The sequence below is a fragment of the Chaetodon trifascialis genome, chromosome 2 (assembly GCF_039877785.1).
Source record: "Chaetodon trifascialis isolate fChaTrf1 chromosome 2, fChaTrf1.hap1, whole genome shotgun sequence".
In the NCBI taxonomy this organism is placed as follows: domain Eukaryota; kingdom Metazoa; phylum Chordata; class Actinopteri; order Chaetodontiformes; family Chaetodontidae; genus Chaetodon; species Chaetodon trifascialis.
Genome location: NC_092057.1, coordinates 2,420,813 through 2,441,700, shown reverse-complemented (window position 1 = coordinate 2,441,700; position 20,888 = coordinate 2,420,813). Strand labels below are relative to the sequence as shown.

Below are 20,888 nucleotides of genomic sequence, written 5' to 3'. Positions count from 1 at the left end.
GTTTGTGTCCGCAGCTGTGAGGGTTCTTCCTGTGGGAGGCGTGATGTCGCCTCCCGTTGCTGCGGTGGCACCTGTAACACCTGGTTTGTATCGAGTGTGAAGAGAAACATGAGGGAAATATCATTCGTGTCCCTCCATCCTGTTTACTGTGTTGCTTCTCTCTCCTCCAGCTGCCCAGCAGACTGCTTTGGCCCAGCAGCAGCAGACGATTGTGAACCAGCAGGCCATCATCATGGTAACCCTGAGCCTGGCTTTACATCTGTTTACTGTTTACTGCGCTCTTGTTTGGGAATTATTGCGTCATCTTTTGTTTTCTCAGGCCCAGCAGATGACGATGCAGGCCATGGCCATGGTCAGCAGCCCGGTGACGAGTCCCCCCACCTCCCCGATCACAAGCCCTCCCATGAGCCCTCTGCTCCACCACCCTCCCAGCCCGTTCGCGCCCACTAGCCCCTACGCTGTCATACCCCCAAGTCCATACGCTAACATCCCTCCCAGCCCCTACGCTAACTTCAGTCCCACTCCCTACGCTACAGCGAACATCCCGCCCAGCCCCTACCCTCCGACTGCTCAACATGAACAAACTCCATCGCACCCTCAGGCCCAGCCTCCCTCTGAGCCCGCAGCTCAGCCTCGAGCCCCCCGCCCAGACCCCAACCCTCAGCCGAGCTCCATCAAAACTGAGCCCGGGCAGCCTAAAGCCGGCACTGCTGAACAGGTCAGTAACTCTGAGACGTGTGAGGTGGTAGTCCAGAATGACATGTTAGATAATGATTTAGTACTTTTTGATTCATGAAAGATGTTATAGTTGTAAACTCCTTTCTCTCGTCCTCCTCCTCCTCCTCCTCCTCCTCCTCCTCCAAACGGCTTTCCATTTCCTTTTATGGAAAGAGCGAGTGATGTGCTCACAGTAAAAATACAAACTGTTCTCAAGATGAGGACCAAAAGCTGGTTGAGCCAAACGCACGAAATTCTGTCACTCTGCAGAAAGCAAGTGCATGTTTAACCTTCATTTAATCAGGAAGTCTCACTGAGATCAAGATCAAGAGAGACCTGAGAAAAGAAGAAGAAAAGCAAACACAGTCAGACAACAAAACCACATCCAGCACCAGCGACACAAACAGTGAAAACAAATCAACTCATGGTTTTGAAGTTAAAAGCTCCAAACAGCCACAGACGTAAAGCAGGACTGAGGGGTGACGCAGACGCGGCGGCTGCTGCTGAGCCTGCTTCAGCTTGTCTTTGTCGAGGTGGTTCGTCAGTGTCTGCAGTCTGCAGTGATAGATGTCATCTGGTCTGGTGATGTAATTGCCCTTTTTAATTCAATGGTTTTCAGTCATATGATTCATGGTGTGATGTTGCAGTTTAGATGCACAATCAAGATTTTTTGATTCGGTGACGCAGGAGCACTTCATTCAAAGCATTTTTTATTTGAGCCACTTTAAGTTTTTCCAGTTTTGAGAAAACATTGCGATGCAGTTCAGTGCAACATGAAATGAATTTGTCTCCTGAACCTCACGGAAACATACAAAACACTGTAACAATACACTGTCTGCAATCTGTACCAGAAGAAATGAGCTGCAATCACAAAATACAGTACAATGTCCTTTTTCTTCCCTTTTCTTTGCCCTGACTTTGTCCTGAATACAACCAAATCACAAGAGACAAAATGTCTGCACAGCCAGGAGTGCAAACTCTCTGTCCTCTCTGTGTGGCTTTTTCAGGTTCAGTCAGGTAAGGACAGCCTCCCCCGGAGGAAGGCTCCAGGCGTCCCTGTAAACAAGGACACACCAGTCAGGAATTTTGGTAAGAGAGAGAGGAAACACGAGGGGCTGAGCAAGCAAGAACCAGAGAGAAACTCTTATTTACGAGAGCTTTACACACGAGAGCACAATCCCTGATGGCTGTGTTTTCATGTTTGTTGTGTGTTTTAGCTCCAGCGGCGACGTCTCTTCTGCCCCCTGCTGGAGAGGTGGTGAAGTACTCAGCCCGGTCCTCAGACCACATCGTCCCCAGTCAAGATGTCCAAGGTCTCTGAGTTCAAAAGCTGCAAAATGTTGATGTCATGATTCATTGAACAGGTTTATACACGACTGAATGATGATCGATCATGTCGTAGGTTAAGTTATTTATTTCTTGATTTCTAGCAGACACATTAGTTCACATTAGGATTTGAAACGCTGAAAATGTGCAATCTGCATAATTCTTACATGGTTCATATTTTCCAAGAAATCATCAGAAGATACAACTCCCCACCTCCACCACCAGACGTGCTGCCACCTGGCAAGAGGTGAGTCTCACACACACAAACACACAGACTGCCTGACAGGGGCTGAGGATCGAGCGCAGTAATCATAGTTTTAAATTGATGGATTTTTGCTTGTAAATAAGCACAGCACTCGGTGCTATCTTCAGAATTAACTGTGCATGCTGTAAAGCCTGGGCTGCAACAAACCAACCGTCAACAGATACAGACTGTACAGAGACATTGCACCAGAATGATTGTATTTCTGCACGATGAGCACAAACCTGCAGACTCTGTGGTTCACTGCATATGTGCTTGAAAAATCCTGCAAACTGTGTGGACGTATTTAGGAGACCGGAGGGGAAGTTTAAGAAGAAGCAAACCCCTCGTGATGAAGCTTTACAGATCCTCAAACCCCAGATGGACAATCCTCCTGCACCACAGGTACACACACGCACGCACACGCACGCACACACACACACACACACACACACACACACACACACACGAGCCTGCAAAATGCTAAGCTACACAGTCACATAATGCAAGCAGTACATAGAGACATGCATGTTAGGTAATACTCATGTGGAAGACTGTTGTGTCTGTGTAGCCCAAACGTCCTGTTGCCCCCTCACCATCTACGTCTGCGATGAAGGAGGCAGGATTTAAACCCACCAAGAGCACGAAGATGAGAGCACCTGATCGTCCTCCCCCCTTACCTCCTCCAGGTACTCACACCCACTTTATACACTCATCAACATGTTCTAATACAGACAAAACTCACTCTGCTTGTGCTTTGTTCATTAAGCTTTTTGCTTCATGAAGATATCAACAAGACCATTTCAAAATATCAAACTTGCTAGCTGCCTAACCTTCTACTGTGACAGGATGTGTTGTTAGCTTGCTAATGGACGTACAGCCAAACAAACACCTTGCTTTGATATGAAGGATGTTGCACGTGATTTGCACTATAGCACAGGGACCCAATACAGTATGATTATCCTTAAAGCAGCTATGAACACAATCTTCACCTCATACAGAATTACTGGGGCAGTAACTCAGGAGAAGTCCACTGCTGAATGAAGCAGTGAGTGTGAGCATAGAGGGAGACCTTTCACCTGTGTAAAGCTCAACTGCACTGTTTCATCCACCCATGTCTGCTTTCTCCCTGCAGTATGCCACTCGAAAATGATTATTTTCGGAATAAATAACAACTGAACATCAGTTTCACTGCCGACATCCTATTTAATGAATACACCATCAGGCTTCGCTATAAAACAAACAGCAACCAGTGCAGATTAGAGATAAGAAACAGGCTAATTTCCATCAAAAGAAACCTCTGTGCAACAAGAGGATTCTGTTAACATATCAGAATTAATCCAGTGATCATCTAACTCAGATGTTTATACAGTGTAGACTGAATCATTTTAATATGCCATTGATGGAAAGTGGAAGTGTTTCTGTGAAAGGGCGATGCTGTGTCGTGTGCACTTACTGGATTTTAGTGACATTAATCTCACAAAACTCTAAAATAGTCTGTCTGCCAAATCATTATCATGAAAACTACCACAATCTGTGTATCTCTGGCTGCTTCGGTATTGCAGATCCAGTGCACCTACGGCTGAGCGTCCGCTAGCTCAGGGTTTGCCAACACTGCAGGTTTCTATTTTAACCAAAAACTGCACTGACTGAGTGGCTTTCTGTCGAGCAGAGAGAGAACTGAGAGTGACGGTTCAGCTCGTTTACTCACTCAGATCAAATCACCACTGACAAAAATATCAACGTCTTTACCAACAATTAGCGTGTTCCAGACGATGTCCTGGATAGATAAGGGTTAAACGCACACAGCAGGTAGGTGGCGACGTGCCGTGTGAAAGCACATCTGTCCTGTCATCTTTTGGGCACTTGACCTCAAGGCATTTCTGGAAACAAGATTACAACCAATTAGAGCAATAAAACATGCTTCCTCTCTTTGGAGTAACAGTGGAGCAAAGCTGTGAAAGAGCACGGCAGCAGTCGCTCGTTAACGTGCTCAGTGAACGCAGTTTTATTAAGAAAAAATTAAATAAAGGTGAAACCAAAACGTCATGTGACCCGCCTGGTGCAGTTTCTCGAGAGCTTCCTGTGGAGAAGGAGACCATCCAGACGCAGCTTCATCAGAGCACCAATGAAGAGCACTACACCTACACCAACGTGCCCTGGAGACTGTACCTGAGGAAGGAGGTGCGCACACACACAACGCTCACACACACTGTGAGAAAGTGTGTATTCTACTCTACTGTGAGTGTTTTTACTTCTTTTACAGGTGTTTTATCCCAGAGACAGCTTCAACAATCCTCTGGTGCTGGACCTCATTTTCAAACAGGTAAAGTCAGTGGCTCCCAACCAAGATGTTCAATTAACCCAAACTGAATGCAGGAAGTACAGGATGTTTGTGTCAAACCAGCGAATTTTAATCCGATTATTTCCTGTGAATATGGCATCAGAGGTATTTTTTAGGTCTACAGTGTGTGACAGTCATACACGCTCCATCGGGCTCTTTTTGACAGATTGAGTGTTTCCTCCTCCGTGACGGTTGCCCTTTGTGCTTTTAGCTTTTTTCCTTTGGTTGTTTTTGCTGTTTTAACTTTTCCGCAGCAGGACGAGGCTGCTGAGCACAGAGTGACGGCTCTGTGAATCTGTCCTGTCTTCAGGTCTGACAATCAAAACTTTAAAAACAACAATTTGATTTAGCTGTCTTCACAGCAGTGAACGAAATGCTGACATATAGGTCTGCTGGAAATTCTTTCAAAAGTTTTCTCGCGCCCTTTGAAACCTCCCGAGCCCCCGTGACGCTTTGGCAACACCTAGTGGTGGTCGAGACCCACAGATTGGGAACGAGTGACTTCAGAGATAGTTGAAGTAATGCAGGATGAAAGGATGGATGGATAAAATGTCAGCAGATTAATGCACTGTGTTTAATATCCACGCAGTCGTTTTTTTAAATGAAATAATTAATTTAACAGAAATAATAAAAATGAAACTCATTCACCTTTTTTTACCTCTCACTAGTTGTATTTTTCCCGACAACAGAAAAATCACGGACGGATCAAACAAAATGATTTCTAACAGCAGCTCTCCTCTCTCTGCTCTCCTGCAGATCGTGAACGACACTCTGTCAGAGGCGTGCGTTCGCATCACCCGGGATGAAAGGCAGAGAATGAAGGCTCTTTTCGGTAGTCTGTCTGTTCTTCCTGCAGACACTTTTTTAGACCGTGTGCTCTAATGCAAACACGTCCCTTTGACATTCATGAGATCCTGTGCCTGTTTGTGTGAATGACAGCCAAACATGGGGTTGAACAGAACATGGATCCAGTGGAGGAGCACGTGAAGAAGACCGTCGTCACGGCAGCCAGAGAAACGTGGGAAATCTACTTCTCCCGTCTGTTCCCTGCATCGGTGAGGACGCTCAATCCTCAGAAGATATTCATCACTGTCTGCTATTTTTATTTTTCTTAAACCTCAGTCTTTCTATGTGTGTGTGTGTGTGTAGGGCAGCGTAGGAACAGGTGTGCAGGTGTTGTCAGTGTCCCACAGCGGTATTAAGCTGTTGAAGACCGTCAAAAGCAGCGCTGCAGCTCCAGACTACTTCAGAGTCCTGCGGCCCTACACGTATGTGCTGCTCTTTTCCAGGATGTCTTTTACTTTGCTTGGAGTTCCACGTGTGTGTATTTTGTGATTCGAAGTCGCTGTCGGGTGAGTTTTAAATCGCAGACAGATGAACCTAATTGTGTTTGATTGTCTTTGCTTTCCTCTCCTCATTTTTTGGATTATTCTGGAGGAGATTGATTTGTTTTGTTTCCTGACCAGAACCGCATTTTTAGGGCTAATAAGCTCTATTTCAAGATGTGCGTTTCTGTTTATAATATCAGCCGATTTGTTCTGTAGATCAAAACATAGGCAGTCAAAAAATCCCCGTCTGGACAACAGTCCTGCTGTTATGGTCAAACCACACGTTACTGTGACGTCTTTACAAACCAATCATCACCATTAAAGGAATTTAGTGTCAATTATTATATTATTTGCTTTCATGACAATTTGTTACATCAGAAATGTAGGACAACCCAGAAAAGTTGGTTTGCTGTGTAAAACATAAATAAAAACAGAATGCCAAAAAAAAAAAAAAACGTGTTTACAGCTTAAAAGTTCATGAGCTCATGTAGTATTTATCCAATCATGTGCTCACAAAGTGGTGAACTCGCTCTATGAACGACTGAGCCTTCCCAGGACGCTCCTTTCATACCCACTCGTGATCCTCTCACCTGTTTCCAATCAGCCTGTTTACCTGTGGAACGATCCAAACAGGTGTTTCTGGAGCGTTTCCACATCTTCAGTCTGTGAAACATGTTGCTGCATCAGATTCACAATAAGCAGATATTTACAAAGATCAATGAGGCTGATGAGGAGAAACATTAAATATATTGTCTTTGTGCTGTTTTCAGTTGAGTTCACGTCAAAAAGGATTTACAAGTTATCGCATTATTTTATTTATGTTTTACAGCGTGCCAACTTCTGTGGAATGGGGCTTGTATGTTTAGCATGTCGCTCGTATTTGTACTTGTATTCTCAGATTTTGTATTGTATTTGTACTGTTGACAGTACGTGTCACTCTGCAGAGTCATTCTCTGTGTGCTCTGTGTTTTTCCAGCTATGCAGACATCCTGTTTGTGACCGTCCCCTCTGAGAACATGCTGGAGTTCAATCTCACCAATGAGAAACTGATCCTGTTCTCAGCCAAGGCACAGCAAGTCAAACATCTCATCGACACCTTCATCAATGAGATCAAGAAGGTACAGACACGCGCACGCACACACGCACACACGCACACACACACACACACAAAGGGACAGTAGTCATCTCTGTACTGTAGCTGATGAGGTGATATTTTACTTATGGCTCTTCCTCTTACGCCTTTCATCTGCACACACTGAACGTAGCATTTCATCAGTTTTATGGCTGCTTAATAACTGAAGCAGCATCAGATGAGTCAAGTTGAGAGTAAACTTCAGTCCAAATACTACACATACAAACAGTGTGAAAGAAAGTTATTTCATTCTTCCTTGCAGGACTCAGATTATGTGATTGCAGAGCGAAACTTTGTGACGGACGACCGCGCGATGCTCAGCTTTCACAAAGGTGACATCATCAGGCTGCAGGTCATGGACGGGCTGGAGAAGGGTGAGACGCTGCGGCACGTTTAGTGGAAGTCCTCTTACCTTATGAATGAGGCTATGATCCAAGCGTGTGTGTGTGTGTTTGTGTGTTTGACCTCCAGGTCACAACTACGGCTGTGTGGTGAGGAAGAAGGTGGTGTTTTTGGAGGAGCTGAAAAGAGACACTCCTGACTTTGGTGGGTGTTGATTGAATCCCTTCATTTCAATCTGAAACTAAATCTATAAAGCACCTTTTTGCATGTGGTAACCAGATGTTAGCGTCATGGCCGAGGCCCAAAAATGAAGAAGGTCAATTCAAACTGGAAGCTTTGAGCGATTTGCTAACCTCACTGTGTCTGTGTATCCTGGAGGTGATAGAGAGATAGGTACCGTGATGTGGACAGAGCCCACAGCACTCTTTAAATACAACATGGCATCAGAAAATTATTTTTCAGATGGAAGACGGCGATGCAATTTGAAAAATATTGATTCATGTTATTTCTTGAGGACACAACAGATGAGAGGTCACGTCATTCCACAGATTCAGTGCGTGCTTCCACACACACTTCAGCAATTTACTGACGTGTTTATTTTTCTTTTAACTCACCTCTGAGCAGCTGTCATTGAATGCACCTCACATAACACACACACCGTGCTCAGGTTTTCAGGGACTCACCGCCTACTTTCCCACAGCCCGAGATGACGTCTTCAAATTTCTTGCTTTGTTTATAGCTAAAAAATATTCTTCTTACTGACACAGAGGAGTAAAGAACAAGAAAAAAATCACATTTAAGAAGCTGGAATAAGAGAATTTTTTCACTAATTAATTAATGTTGCAGCTCTACATGATTGGGTGAAGGTTAGGACAAAGGTCCCTGTGGTTTGGCTCAACGTTAGGGAAACCCTGCAGGCCAGAAATATGTGCATAGTATCTCTAATTAGACCAGAGGCGGTATTAAGGGCCAGGTTATCAGCATAGCTGCGGGGGAGAGTTACGTCTTGTAAATGAGAGAGAAAAGCGTGCAGATAAGATCCGACTCGTTTCAATGAAAAGCTGACCTGCCGTGAGAGGAAAGGCCGATAGGGATCAGGCCTTAGAGCAGAGGTGAGGCCCGTCAAAGCCACACAGAACTCAGGTGTGTTTGCTTTTGTCTGACTGGACGCTGTAATCCCCCTCGCATGTGTGCCAGGCTGGAAGTTTGGTGCTGTGTTCAGCCGCTCTGGTGCGTTCCCGGCCGAGTGCGTCCGTCCGATCGCCGCTCCTGACTTCCTGTCGCTGCCGCTGGACCGCAAGTCAGAGCCTCGAGGAGGAGCGGGACAGTTCGCCGTGTCATCAGCCGTCGCTGTCGCCGTGGCATCCACCATGGCTGCACATGAGATAGATCAAACAATCGAGGTGCGTGCACACACACACACACACACGCACACACCTACATGCAGTGTTTTCTTTTTCTGTCTGTCAAAGTGTGTCACATTGTTTTTCACTGTCCATCTTTGATTTTCAGCGCGTTTCCCTTGACGGCTTTCCGGATGGAGATCTGGATGAGAGGGCGCTGCTGGACAGTAAATATGACATGCTGGAGTTCGCCAAGAAGTTCTTCAGACAGGGAAGCAAAGGGAAAGGGTAAACAAAGAAATGTGCACGTTCAGAGAAAATCACTGCAACATTTAAAGTATTGTTTCCTTTAATAAAAGTAAAACACTGACAGACACCAATCTGCACTATGAGTATGTTTAAATGCATTTTATTGTTTTATTGAATTCAGTTTTGAATACAGTACTTTTACCTGTAATGGAGTATTTTTAGTGTGGTATTGCTACTTTTACTTAAGTAAATGAGCTGAATATTTCATCTCAGAGACTCCCTGAAGAGCAAAAGCAAGAACAGAGACTCCAGAGAGCCCGCCGACATGATCAAGTTCTCCAAGGTGCCTTTCCTCCAGCGATAACTCAACACATCTGAGCGCTCTTATCTTCTCATGTTTCTGTTTGGCTTTTGAACGTGTTGAATTGTTTGTCTTGTACTTTTCTGGGATGATTTTGGCCTTTGCAGACTCCTCTGACTGAATCTCTGATAGAGTTTACGGATCCAGCCATGAACAGAGTGGCAGCTGATCTCTTCCTGTGTAAGCTCTCACCTTCACTCGTCTGTGCTCTAATTACATCATCTTATTACATTACTCTCATTACACCTGAGCCCCGATTCATCCTCCATTAAAACGATACGTTCTCGTCTCAGATTTTAACTGCTCAAGTGCCAGATTTCTCCTCAAAATCTGATATTCAAGATTTAAATATTATTGACCTGTGTGTGTGTGTGTGTGTGTGTGTGTGTGTGTGTGTGTGTGTGTGTGTGTGTGTGTGTGTGTGTGTAATTTGCACAGCGGTGATGCGTTTCATGGGTGATTCTCCATCAAGAGGGTCGACAGAGCACGAAGTGGTCAGCATGTTTCTAAAGGTAAATACACAGTTTTTTTTCTTAGGCTACCGTTTGGTGTGACAGTTTACTAATCTGTGTGTGTGTGTGTGTGTGTGTGTGTGTGTGTGTGTGTGTGTGTGTGTGTGTGTGTGTGTGTGTGTGTGTGTGTGTGTGTGTGTGTCCTCCCCTCAGCTCATAGGAGAGTTCACCTTGATGAGGGATGAAGCTTACTGCCAACTCCTAAAACAGCTTACAGCTAACACCAGCTCCAAACCGTAAGTCTGCTTCAACACATTAACAAACGTACACACCACAAACCAACACACACTACACTCCTCTTTCTTCCCCGCACTTGTAATCCTGAGTGTGTGTGTGTGTGTGTGTGTGTGTGTGTGTGTGTGTGTGTGTGTGTGTGTGTGTGTGTGTGTGTGTGTGTGTGTGTGTACACTCTTGTGTTGTACAGAGATAGTTGCCAGCGTGGCTGGAGGCTGCTGTACATCCTGACTGCTTTCCACCGCTGCTCTGAGGTCCTCAAGCCCTTCCTGCTGAAATACCTGCAGCAGGCCTCTCGCAGCGCCGGGGCGCAGTATCAGGGTAAAAACACACACACACACACACACACACACACACCCCCCGTGTAAATCTGCTGTACACTTTACCAAAGCCACCAGCATTTCATGGTTTCTTTAAACAGGCATTGCTAAGGCGTGTGAGCAGAACCTGAAGAAGACCTTCCAGCATGGGGGTCGCATTGTTTCACCCAACAGCATGGAGCTGAAGGCTATAATGGTCAGTGCCTCGTTTTATTTACCTGCAGGGGTGGAAGAAGTGTTTAGGCGCATTGAGGCACTGGCTTCATTACAGTGAATATGAGCACGTCAGCCTGAAATAGTATCGTATAAAATATCCCCTGTTTGACAAAAATGACAAATCAGTTTTAGGAAACAGCTTAAAAATGAAAGTATAGACAAACGTCTTGAGGCTGAGACAGACAGGTGGAGAAAGAGGGAATGATAATGAGAGATAAACACTTTGTTGGTTGACCATAAGAAAACTGTAAGTCATCACCATGCTTATCCTCTAAGTAGTTTATATTTTTGTGTACTTAAATCTCTAACAATGAATCATCTTTTCTAAACTAATAATGTATTTTGTGTGGAAAGCAGCGAAGGACATCAGAGCTGTACTTAAATATTTGTACTCAGTTACTCTCCAGCACTACAAAGATCAGCCATAGACCAGCACGTTCACTGTAGTGTGTGCTTGTTCTTCCTCAGGCGGGACGTAGTTCAAAGCGTCAGCTGTTTCTCTTTCCTGGAGGCATTGAACGTCACGTGAAAATCAAAACGTGCTCTGTAAGTTCATCACCTCTGATGTCTACGAGGAGACAGCTGTGATCTATATGCTTATATGTGTGTGTGTGTGTGTGTGTGTGTGTGTGTGTTTCAGGTTGCCCTGGAGGTGATTGAGGAGCTGTGTTATGAGATGGGTTTGCACAGACTGGAGGCCATGGAGGAATACGCCATATTTTTAGTCACCAATAGAGGTGTGCTCACAGACGTCTGTTTCTTTATCTCTCACACTCAAACACACGTTAAATGATGTATTAGCGCATGAAGTCAATCTTCCTGTCGTCGTCAGCGGAGCAGATCCGCTCACAGATCACGTATCAGACCGCTCTCTGGTTTCTAGCTGTGGGAGAAAGTCACTCATGTTCGTGAGTCTGATACGGCTGTCAGGGCGAAATAATGAGAGATGGCTCGATATCGCTTTTTCATTTCCGATACTATGACAACACTGAGTGTCTGCCAGGAACGACCCAGCATGCATTATTCCTCTTTTTTATCTACAGAGATGTTCATGAGCCTGTCATTTGCACAGTGTATCTACAACATATATGGATGTATTTACATAACAAAATGATGCTCCACTTGTCAAACAGTTACATCCCATAAGTTCATAAATACGTAGTCATAACGTGACATGACAGGAAGTTGCTTGTTCGCCTTGATTTTTCTGATAAAATCTAGAGGGAGCTTTTGTTTTTGGTGCTTATTGTTTGTACAACTTTATTCTTTTCAAGTTTTCAAAGCTGAAAGCTCCAACGCTGATTTTGTCCCTTGAAGTACTCACACAGGACTCATGTTTCGGGGTATTTGTGTCATTTGTATTGGATTTTTGGAGGTCAGATACTGATACTGCGTATTGGATGAAGAGTCCTTCATAATAGAAAATATTAAGTATTGTAGTGGGTGTTTTGCAGTTTTGCATTGTTCTGCGTGTGTGTGTGTGCGTGCAGGTCAGAATGTGCGTCCGCTGAACAAGCACGAGTACATCCTGGATGTTGCAACAGAGGCCGAGTTAGTCGACACCAACTACAGCTTCTGGTTCAGACGAGTCATCTGGACTCAGCCCCTCAAGTTTGACAACGAGCTCTGTGTCGCTATGCACTACAACCAGGTACGACAGGTGACGCTCCACGCACACTCAGCGTGTGTGACCTACGTACAGCACGAGAACGCGTAACTGTGTTTGTGTGCATATTTAGATCCTGCCAGACTACCGTAAAGGCCTGCTAAACGTCCTCCCACATGGAAAAGTAAGCGACCAGCAGTTCCACCAGATCTCCAAACTGGCAGCGCTGCAGCACCGAGCCAAAGACGTCATCTTCATCCCCAGCATGTGAGAAAACAGTCCGTCCAAAGGGTCGAGACGCTCTTTGTTCTCAAAGAAAAACAGCCTCTGGTTTCACTGGTCAAATGATAATATATAAAGTGAATAAGTAAAGAAAAACTGTCCTTAATACAGAGAAGCACAGAGAGCATTTCCATGAAACAAGAAAAACAGGCTGCTTCAAATATGTGAAGCACACACACACACACACACACACACACACACACACACACACACACACACACATGTATATATACACACATATATTCAAACATCACCCACCAAACTTCATCCGTTCCCTCGAATATTTTAATTTACACAGCAGAGCCACTCAGCCCGTCACGCTTTAATACAGCCAACACTCCTCTCTCTGTCTTCTTTTGGCTCCCTTTGGTCTCCAGAGTCTGATAATAACATTTAAAGCTGTTCTTTGTTTGCTAAGTAAACATTCATACTTATTTCAGGATGCATTTGACCTTTACTGCTTCTGTATTAACACCTGTCACCCCTGAAACATCAGAGACTTTATGGGCCTGTGCTTTTGTTAAATGTTGTTTATTTTATTATTAATGTGTATGTTTTTATATATATATTTAAAACAGACAACATGTAGAGTTAATGCACAGCAGCACTGAAGCTACAGTGGATGCTCTTCTGGATTTTCCATTTATTCACTGATGCTCAACAACTGCACTGGAAGAAACTCTTTGCTGAAGAGACCAGAAAGCAGTTCTGTCAATAGTTTCTGTGTTTAGAGTGCGTGACCCTTCGTTTTTCTCAGCTGTAAAAACTCTTACTGGTGTTATCAGCGTCTCCTCTGCCCACACGGAGCCGACGGCAGACCGGAGCTCGCTGAGGAAAGTCATTCTGAGGAATCACTGAGGCAGGCTCGTGTTTATCTCCGTTTCTCGTCCTCTCTCCTCCAGACATGAATTATCGGAGTACATCGCCACACCTCTGTTCAAAAAGCAGCCACCCCAGCAGTGGGTTACCATGGTGACGCAGCACATGCAGCAAGTGCAGAGCCTGAACCCACACCAGGCCAGAGCTCAGTTTCTGGGTGAGATCCACATTCACGCTACAGGGAGGCACTGCAGGGAAAAACTGTGATACTGGCCAACTGGACAGTTTTTGGCCTGTGGTAGATAATTAGATCAGATAAAGAATGTGCATGTTGATAAATTCAAGACAGAAGACAGAAAGAAACAGCGGTGTGTAATTTCTAAATCATTCTGATGTGTGATTTCCTAAAACTCGTTCTTCACGAGGTCGTCGCCGAAGTTCTTGTTGTTCCCTTTAACAAAAGAAGTCCGTCTGTCCAAAGCAACACAAGCTGCACGTCCTTTTGTCCACGTTCCCATATAAGATGTGATATTATGAAGTTGAGAAAAAAATCACCTCTAAGTCCACTGATTTACTTGCTCTGGAGCTCTCCAGCACATTACATGGTCCTCATGTATTTAGATGTGGTCTATTAACAACAAGAAATCTGCTGAAAATGTGTAAATTTGCACTTTTTAAAGGATATTGTCAGAATGTGTTTGTGTCTTAAAGAGGAGATCCAGTTTCTTTGATGCTCTGCCATAATGTTAAGAGGCAGATTAAACACAGAACGGCCAAACCTGAAGCAGCAGAAGCCAAGATTTCTTGACCTTTAGTCTCTGGTGTCGGTCACACCTCCTACATTTCCCATTATGCAACTGGTCCGTGTGTTCATTTAGACCCTGTGCCCCCAGTTTTTAATGCAGGTTTTATATTTAAAACCTGCAAACCTCCTAGGACTCCTAATGATGACTAAACTGATCATGACGTACTGTATACAATCTGTGAGGTGCTCCTTTCATAAAGCCAGATTGTCCAGCTCCACTCCTGGTGCCTCCTCGAAGAATAAAAAACGTGACCATCTGTGCTCGCTCTTGTTAAATTTCATGTGTTTGTGCCTGCAGGGCTGGTCAGTGCGTTCCCCATGTTCGGCTCCTCGTTCTTCTACATCCACAGCAGCAGCTCCACCACCTTCTACGCCCCCTGTATTGTTGCTGTCAGTCAACACGGTCTCCACTTCCTGCACAAAAATACACATGTAAGGCAGCACACGCACATTCAGTGTCATCAGGCGCTCATATGATTCATCTCATCGTGACTGAAACATGAGCCCAGAAGCAGAGTGGAGTAGGTTCAGTAAGGTTTGCGCTCTGTGACGCAGGAGCTGATGGCAGCGGTCCCCCTGGTGGAGGTGCAGTCCAGCCGCACCCAGAGGCCCACTGCTGGAACGAGTTACCCATACGTAGACCTCACTCTGGGGGACGTGAACACACAGCGGGTCGTTCAGCTGCAGCTGGAGCAGGTATGACGCAAACAGGGAGAAGGACGCTGTTCAGAGGCCACACGTGTTCGTTGTCAGCGGAGTCGTCACGCTGCCGTCTCTTTGTCCGCAGGGCCTGGAGTTGTGTCGAGTCATCGCCATGCAGGTGGAAAACATGATGTCTGTGCGGGAGAAGAGACTCACCCTGCCACCCAGCGAAATCACCATGTTATAACACACGCTCAGGCTCCATTGTACGCACACACGCCCTTACATTACACAAAACCCTCATAAATAGCCTACCTCTTCTTGCCTTCAGGTGTTTTTTGTGTGTCACGCACACACATTAATATGATGTGTGAATGCATGATTGTACCCTGAAGTCAGTCTCACTTTTACTTGATGATTTTACTACATTAACTGAACAAAATGCATCTGGGAAACAGTGAAATTAGCTCACATTAGGTCACGTTTCTTTCAGGTCAACACCTTCAGAATTGCACTCACTACAGTAGCTTTAACTGATTAAACATGAAAGACGTTTTATCTGTACAGAATCTGTTCATGAACCCTGAGGAAGCGTCATTTTATAACTGATATGTAACATGTTTTTTATTTTTTTATTGATACCGTTTCCTGTAAAACTTGTTGTTCATGTAAACAGTTATTCAATCAATGATAATGCATCAACTTTCTTGTTTTGTAAAGAATATTTTATCAAAATAAAGTGATTGAAATGATTAAACAACGGTAAAAAAAAAACAAGTATTTGATATGAAGATGCATCAGTATAAAACAGCACAATTAAATGTTTTGATGTGTCAGCATCAAAATTAAAATGAACAAAGCCCCTAAAATATTTATTTTACTGAACAGTGTCCCAGGCAGGCCTGCGAGTAACTGTTTTCATTTTTGATCACTTTTTCATTTAACAACTAATCACTTGATCTATAAAATCGATTATTTGCTCAAAAAGAAACTAATTTGTTTTTTTTTCTGTCCTGTCACATCTAAATGTGAATAGTGATATGTAGTACATTATGTGTACAGATATGAAAAAACACAGTACAGCAGTTACTGGGTTGTTATGGACAGAAAACAGTGTAAATAATATTGACATGAGTTACTTCTATGCAACTATATTTTTTAATATTTATTATAGTTGCTATTATTATAAAATCAATAACAATATAATGAAGACAAATCAGAGACCTTTAAAAGAACAGATTGAACTTTCTGGAAGTAAATGAGGGGTCAGTGGGCCAAAATTAGAAGTGGTCTTAAGTGCCCCCTCAAAGCTCCCAAAATGGATTTATGTGTCTTCCGTTCAGCCCACGTGATCGTCCCTCCCCAAACTGGCAGGTGACGACTGAGCATGCGCGGACCTCGAGCAGGTTACACGAGTTTATTTTCAGCCTTTCTCTTGAAGACGCGTTGCGATGGTGTAAACTGACCGTGGTCAGGCATTGTGCGGATATAACAATGTTTTTCCTGGACGCCTGAGTTAAAACCTGAGCAGAACTTCTCCGGAGCACCAAGATTTGGAATTTAGCGGCGACATGTGAAATGTCGCTGCGTGGGTTGTCGGTATTTCCAGGCGGCAACGGACAGACCAAGCCAGGCTAGCTTAGCCGACTAGCAATGCACCTCGGCTAGCTATCGTTAGCCTCTCCGCTGGCTAACGTGTTGTAACGTCGACGCAGCGTTTATCGCAGCTCCGCTTGTTTGTAAGCGCCCAGAAAAATCATCTACAGAGAGCCAAGTTTTAAACCAGACTGCCGTTTCGATGCACAGACGGAGCGGCCCAGCAACTTAGCTAATGTTAGCTGCCTGTGTCCGCTGGACACCGCTGTGAGTGAGAGTGAGCGGTCAGTCCCGTAAGCTAGCGCTGTCCATCGTCAGAGACTGCTTTTGACATCTGCTCCGTTCAACTTAACCACAGGCAGTTAAATAGTGCTGAAATGCAGCGCTGATTAAAGCTATCTGTTTGCTAGGAGCTCACGTCGCACTACACCAGTCGTACTGTTTTGGCTGACATGGCAGCCAGCGGATACTCTGACCTGAGGGAGAAGCTGAAATCCATGACTCCGCACAGAGAGGAGGAAAAAAGTAAATACGTGGACGGGACGAGTAATGGCAGCGGAAAAGGTAGAAAACGCAAGTTCCGAGAGTCCGACGACGATGAATACGAGCACAGCGATGACAGCGCGGAGCTCCGGGAGCAGGAGGCCCGCCGGGTGAGGAGCAGCATCCTGCAGAAGAGAATCTTCACCCCGGAGGAATGCGCCCTCATCGAGGAGAAGATCGACGACGTGGTTGCCCAAGGAGAGGCTGGACTCTACCGTGAGCATACCGTGGACAGGGCACCGCTCCGCAACAAGTACTTCTTCGGGGAGGGGTACACGTATGGATCCCAGCTGGAGAAGCGTGGACCGGGCCAGGAGAGGCTGTACCGTAAAGGAGAAGTGGATGAGATCCCGAGCTGGGTGCACGAGCTGGTGATCAAGCGCCTGGTGTCCGGTGGAGTGATCCCGGAAGGCTTTGTCAACAGCGCAGTCATCAATGATTACCAGCCGGGTGGCTGCATTGTGTCGCATGTAGATCCTCTGCACATCTTTGCGCGGCCCATTGTCTCAGTGTCCTTCTTCAGCGACAGCGCGCTCTGCTTCGGCTGCCGCTTCCAGTTCAAGCCCATCCGGGTGTCGGAGCCTGTGTTTGTCCTGCCTGTGAGGAGAGGAAGTGTCACAGTACTCAGGTGATTATGGCTGTGTTTGCTGTCATGCACTGATTGAACTGCTGCCTTTGTGTGGCTGCCCAGGGCTGAAGTTGTCACTGAAAGCATTTTTCTTTCTCAGTGGTTACGCTGCTGATGACATCACCCACTGCATCAGACCCCAAGACATAAAGGAGCGGCGTGCTGTTATCATCCTCAGAAAGTGAGTCAACATGCTATCATTTAAAAAGTAATTATCATGCACAAACTGTTGCTCTGATCCCCGTGTTTCCTCTCATGCACCCTCCTCTGTTTGCCAGGACCAGACCTGATGCTCCTCGACTCGACTCCGACAGCCCTTTAAGGTCTTCTCCTGCAGAGAGACCCGCTCCTCTGAAAGCCAAACGCTCTCATCGCAAAGCAGACCCAGATGCTGCTCACAGGTATAACTCCACGCTTACAGACACAGTGCAGGTCTTCATGGGTCCAGTCGAAACAGACCTGTGGAGAACCTGCCGGGCTGGCGTAAATCTGAAAAACAGGCCTGAGAGTAGTTGATGCCTGATATAAAGAGCCAGTTCACTAACGTCAGAGGAATTTTTTACATTTTTACAAGGTGTAATTTTACCCTTATTATCCTTCAGGGAAACCTGGAAATAGAGACATAACACGCACCCACACTGCCATCAATATGATGCACAGCCGCTTAACAGGCAGTCGTGATCAAAAGGCTACCAATACATCTCAGCTTTTCTTGTGGAATTCACAGCCCACTCTCTCACCTCAAAAACACACGCCTCATGAGATGATGATGATGAAGTTGAGCTGACTTGGATCCACTTGGGTATTCAGCCGTGTTCAGACTGACTGGTGTGTCTCTATCTGCCCTATAATGGATTTATTTCAATCATCACCTCATATGCACACCATCATTTAACAAAATAGACTATGAAACATTGTGGAAAAGCCCGTCTTAAGTTATTGAGGAAATTGCTCTGCTCACATCAGATCATTTTAAAAGCAGCCTTTATTATAATCTGACCAGAACACTTTGCTTATTGTCAGTTCTCATTTGTACTGCATGGATGAATAAATGTCTGTCCAGCGAATCTTTTTGAATACAGCATATGAGCTAATAGGAATTTAACAAGAGTCCCAACTTAATATCCTGCTCCTCAATGCCTGTCCACTGCTGGACTTCATAAAACAGGCAGCACAATTCACTCGGTGATTTATCAGGAGTCATTGCGAGAAGCCGGAGCTCACACTCACTGTTGTCATTAAGACATCAAAGGCAAAACAGTTTCAGATGTGTGTGGCAGAACAATTTAACAGCTGGATGTAGCCAGTGATGCTACTTATTGCATGTCTGAAAAGGGTTGAAGACGCACTTGTGCAAAGGGGATACAGTAGCTGAGCTGTTCCTCTTGAGCAGGTGTCATGTAAATCGCAATAATGAAGCAACGTTACAGTCAGTTAGGAAGTGAAAAACGATGATCCAAATCTGACCCGGCACCTCGATGTTTCCCCCCCTCCAGGCCGAGAGTTCTAGAGATGGACAAAGAGGAGAACAGACATCCGTCAGTGTCCCGTCACCGTCGTCACAGCATCAGCTCAGAGAACTACTGGAAGCGTGGCCAAGACTCTGACAAACACCGGGAGAGTTCAGGACGCAAAGTCAAAATGAGACGCCACTGAGCTCGTCCCTGTCTCTCACACACACACATGTACCCGCTCTTTTATGTACTTCAGTATTGTAACTTTCTTTGATCAGTCGCCATTTTCTTGCTCCACTTTTAGGCACAAGGAGCACAAAAATCATAGTCTGCATTTGATTTGAGTCTGGATGAGTTTGAGTGTACATTTGTTTCTGGCAGACCTTGACTTAGTTACTGCAGTTGGGCTTTGATGCTAACTGTCCGATTCTTGTTTCTGTGTCCATAGATACTTCAAAATGGCATGTATTTTTTGTAACCAAGATGTACAGACTGCAAGAGCTACAAGAAAGATGTATGTATGGACTTGTACAAAAGAAAACCTGAGCTGTAATCTAACTTGTTAAAATGTATAATACATTTGTATAGTCTTTGATTTGGGGAACTTTTATGCAGAAAGAAATCTTTGTTTTTTTCGCACCGACGTTTCTGATCCTGTGCTGTGCCATGCCAGACCTTTGCTGTTTGTTCACTTCAGCCTCCCTGTTGCAGTTTAAGTTGAAACAACTGGCAGATGTGCAGCCGTGCTGTCTGTGTCATGATTTCATTCAGCTGTGTGGCTCATCGTGGTGGAGATCACAATACTGTGCATCAACCGAACTGAAGCTTTATGGAGTGATGAAGAACTCAGGCCTTGTTTTACACTCCTGTTTCAGTCTGAAGTTGCTTTACCTTATGTGGTGACGGGCCATGCTGTTATGTTCTGGATTAAATCTAATTTTTCCTCATTTAAAGTGGGTGGTATGTGGGTTAGTCAGAGCTGAATTTGAGCAAAACCAACCCTATTACGTGTTGTTTAACTGGTGTCTAAACATTCAGGCAAGAAGTACATTTCCAGATGTATTTGTCCTTGCGGTTTGCTGTGTAAGCACAGATTGCTTGCTCCCAGTCAGCCATATTTGGCAGCGCTACTTATTAGCTGACTGCTAGGTTAGTCTGGAGTTACACATGAGCAAAAATAACCTTGGTTCAGAAATGGCTTTCTAAAAACAGGCTGAGTTGTCTTCATGGTTTTCTGAAGCCCTTCAACCTGAAGTTAAACAGGAAGCAAATACTGGAGTCCTTCAGAGAATGGGACACTAACTTTGTGGACGCAGTGGTGGCACACACGGTGGTTTCATGGGTTGGTCACATTTCTGGCGACAAAGGTGCAGGCTGAAAGAAATAAAGCTGGAATTGTCTCCACAGAGTTGGTCTGCCATTCATTAAAGTCAGGTTGTCCCTCAGCCAAGTGTTCAAGCACCAGGCCAGAGAGCAACAAGCTGGAGAGTCTCCTGCTGCCCGGAGCAGTGCTTACTAACATTATTAGGCATTTAGAAGGAGGGACGGGTTAGTGGAGACGGGCTGCCATCCTGAAATCTAACAGTTTCTAGCACTGGGACTGCTGCGTTACTGATTAATGTTAATTTAAGTTTCTAGGATCACATCAGTTAAGTGAAGATTTTCAGTCGAGATTAAAGTTTAGACCTTTGCAATTACTTTTCTGTGTTCTAACAATTCCTTAATTTGTATTTAGTTTGTAAATGATGCATCCTTGATATTTCAAGAAAGTTATTTATAATTCAATAAAGAAAAGACGTAAAATGTATCTGCCTTTAAATATTTCCAGTTGCGCAATCAATGGCAACA

General features: G+C 44.9%; 2 protein-coding genes across 2 annotated transcripts in view; both read left to right on the top strand.

Moving 5' to 3' along the window:
* The window catches only part of LOC139341238 (unconventional myosin-XV-like), a 38,797-nt gene extending 23,214 nt beyond the window's left edge, over window positions 1-15,583 (top strand). Inside the window, exons 42-73 of the mRNA XM_070977649.1 lie at window positions 15-83; window positions 171-235; window positions 320-718; window positions 1,725-1,806; window positions 1,935-2,030; window positions 2,230-2,290; window positions 2,596-2,689; window positions 2,856-2,973; window positions 4,353-4,468; window positions 4,551-4,610; window positions 5,385-5,460; window positions 5,568-5,683; window positions 5,778-5,896; window positions 6,933-7,074; window positions 7,351-7,462; window positions 7,560-7,634; window positions 8,628-8,833; window positions 8,943-9,061; window positions 9,296-9,365; window positions 9,491-9,563; window positions 9,822-9,895; window positions 10,049-10,131; window positions 10,320-10,450; window positions 10,551-10,645; window positions 11,134-11,211; window positions 11,306-11,402; window positions 12,156-12,316; window positions 12,405-12,538; window positions 13,456-13,589; window positions 14,476-14,609; window positions 14,733-14,873; window positions 14,965-15,583. Of these exons, the coding sequence (XP_070833750.1) occupies window positions 15-83; window positions 171-235; window positions 320-718; window positions 1,725-1,806; window positions 1,935-2,030; window positions 2,230-2,290; window positions 2,596-2,689; window positions 2,856-2,973; window positions 4,353-4,468; window positions 4,551-4,610; window positions 5,385-5,460; window positions 5,568-5,683; window positions 5,778-5,896; window positions 6,933-7,074; window positions 7,351-7,462; window positions 7,560-7,634; window positions 8,628-8,833; window positions 8,943-9,061; window positions 9,296-9,365; window positions 9,491-9,563; window positions 9,822-9,895; window positions 10,049-10,131; window positions 10,320-10,450; window positions 10,551-10,645; window positions 11,134-11,211; window positions 11,306-11,402; window positions 12,156-12,316; window positions 12,405-12,538; window positions 13,456-13,589; window positions 14,476-14,609; window positions 14,733-14,873; window positions 14,965-15,066 (3,632 nt within the window). The 3' untranslated portion in view covers window positions 15,067-15,583. The remainder of the gene's footprint in view (window positions 1-14; window positions 84-170; window positions 236-319; window positions 719-1,724; window positions 1,807-1,934; window positions 2,031-2,229; window positions 2,291-2,595; window positions 2,690-2,855; window positions 2,974-4,352; window positions 4,469-4,550; window positions 4,611-5,384; window positions 5,461-5,567; window positions 5,684-5,777; window positions 5,897-6,932; window positions 7,075-7,350; window positions 7,463-7,559; window positions 7,635-8,627; window positions 8,834-8,942; window positions 9,062-9,295; window positions 9,366-9,490; window positions 9,564-9,821; window positions 9,896-10,048; window positions 10,132-10,319; window positions 10,451-10,550; window positions 10,646-11,133; window positions 11,212-11,305; window positions 11,403-12,155; window positions 12,317-12,404; window positions 12,539-13,455; window positions 13,590-14,475; window positions 14,610-14,732; window positions 14,874-14,964) is intronic.
* Window positions 15,584-16,202: 619 nt separating this feature from the next.
* Window positions 16,203-20,845, top strand: alkbh5 (alkB homolog 5, RNA demethylase). Its single transcript, XM_070985731.1, has 4 exons — window positions 16,203-17,586; window positions 17,687-17,767; window positions 17,865-17,987; window positions 19,083-20,845. The coding sequence occupies exons 1-4, from the start codon at window positions 16,868-16,870 to the stop codon at window positions 19,240-19,242; spliced, it is 1,083 nt and encodes a 360-aa protein (XP_070841832.1). The 5' UTR covers window positions 16,203-16,867; the 3' UTR covers window positions 19,243-20,845.
* The last annotated feature ends 43 nt before the right edge of the window (window positions 20,846-20,888 follow it).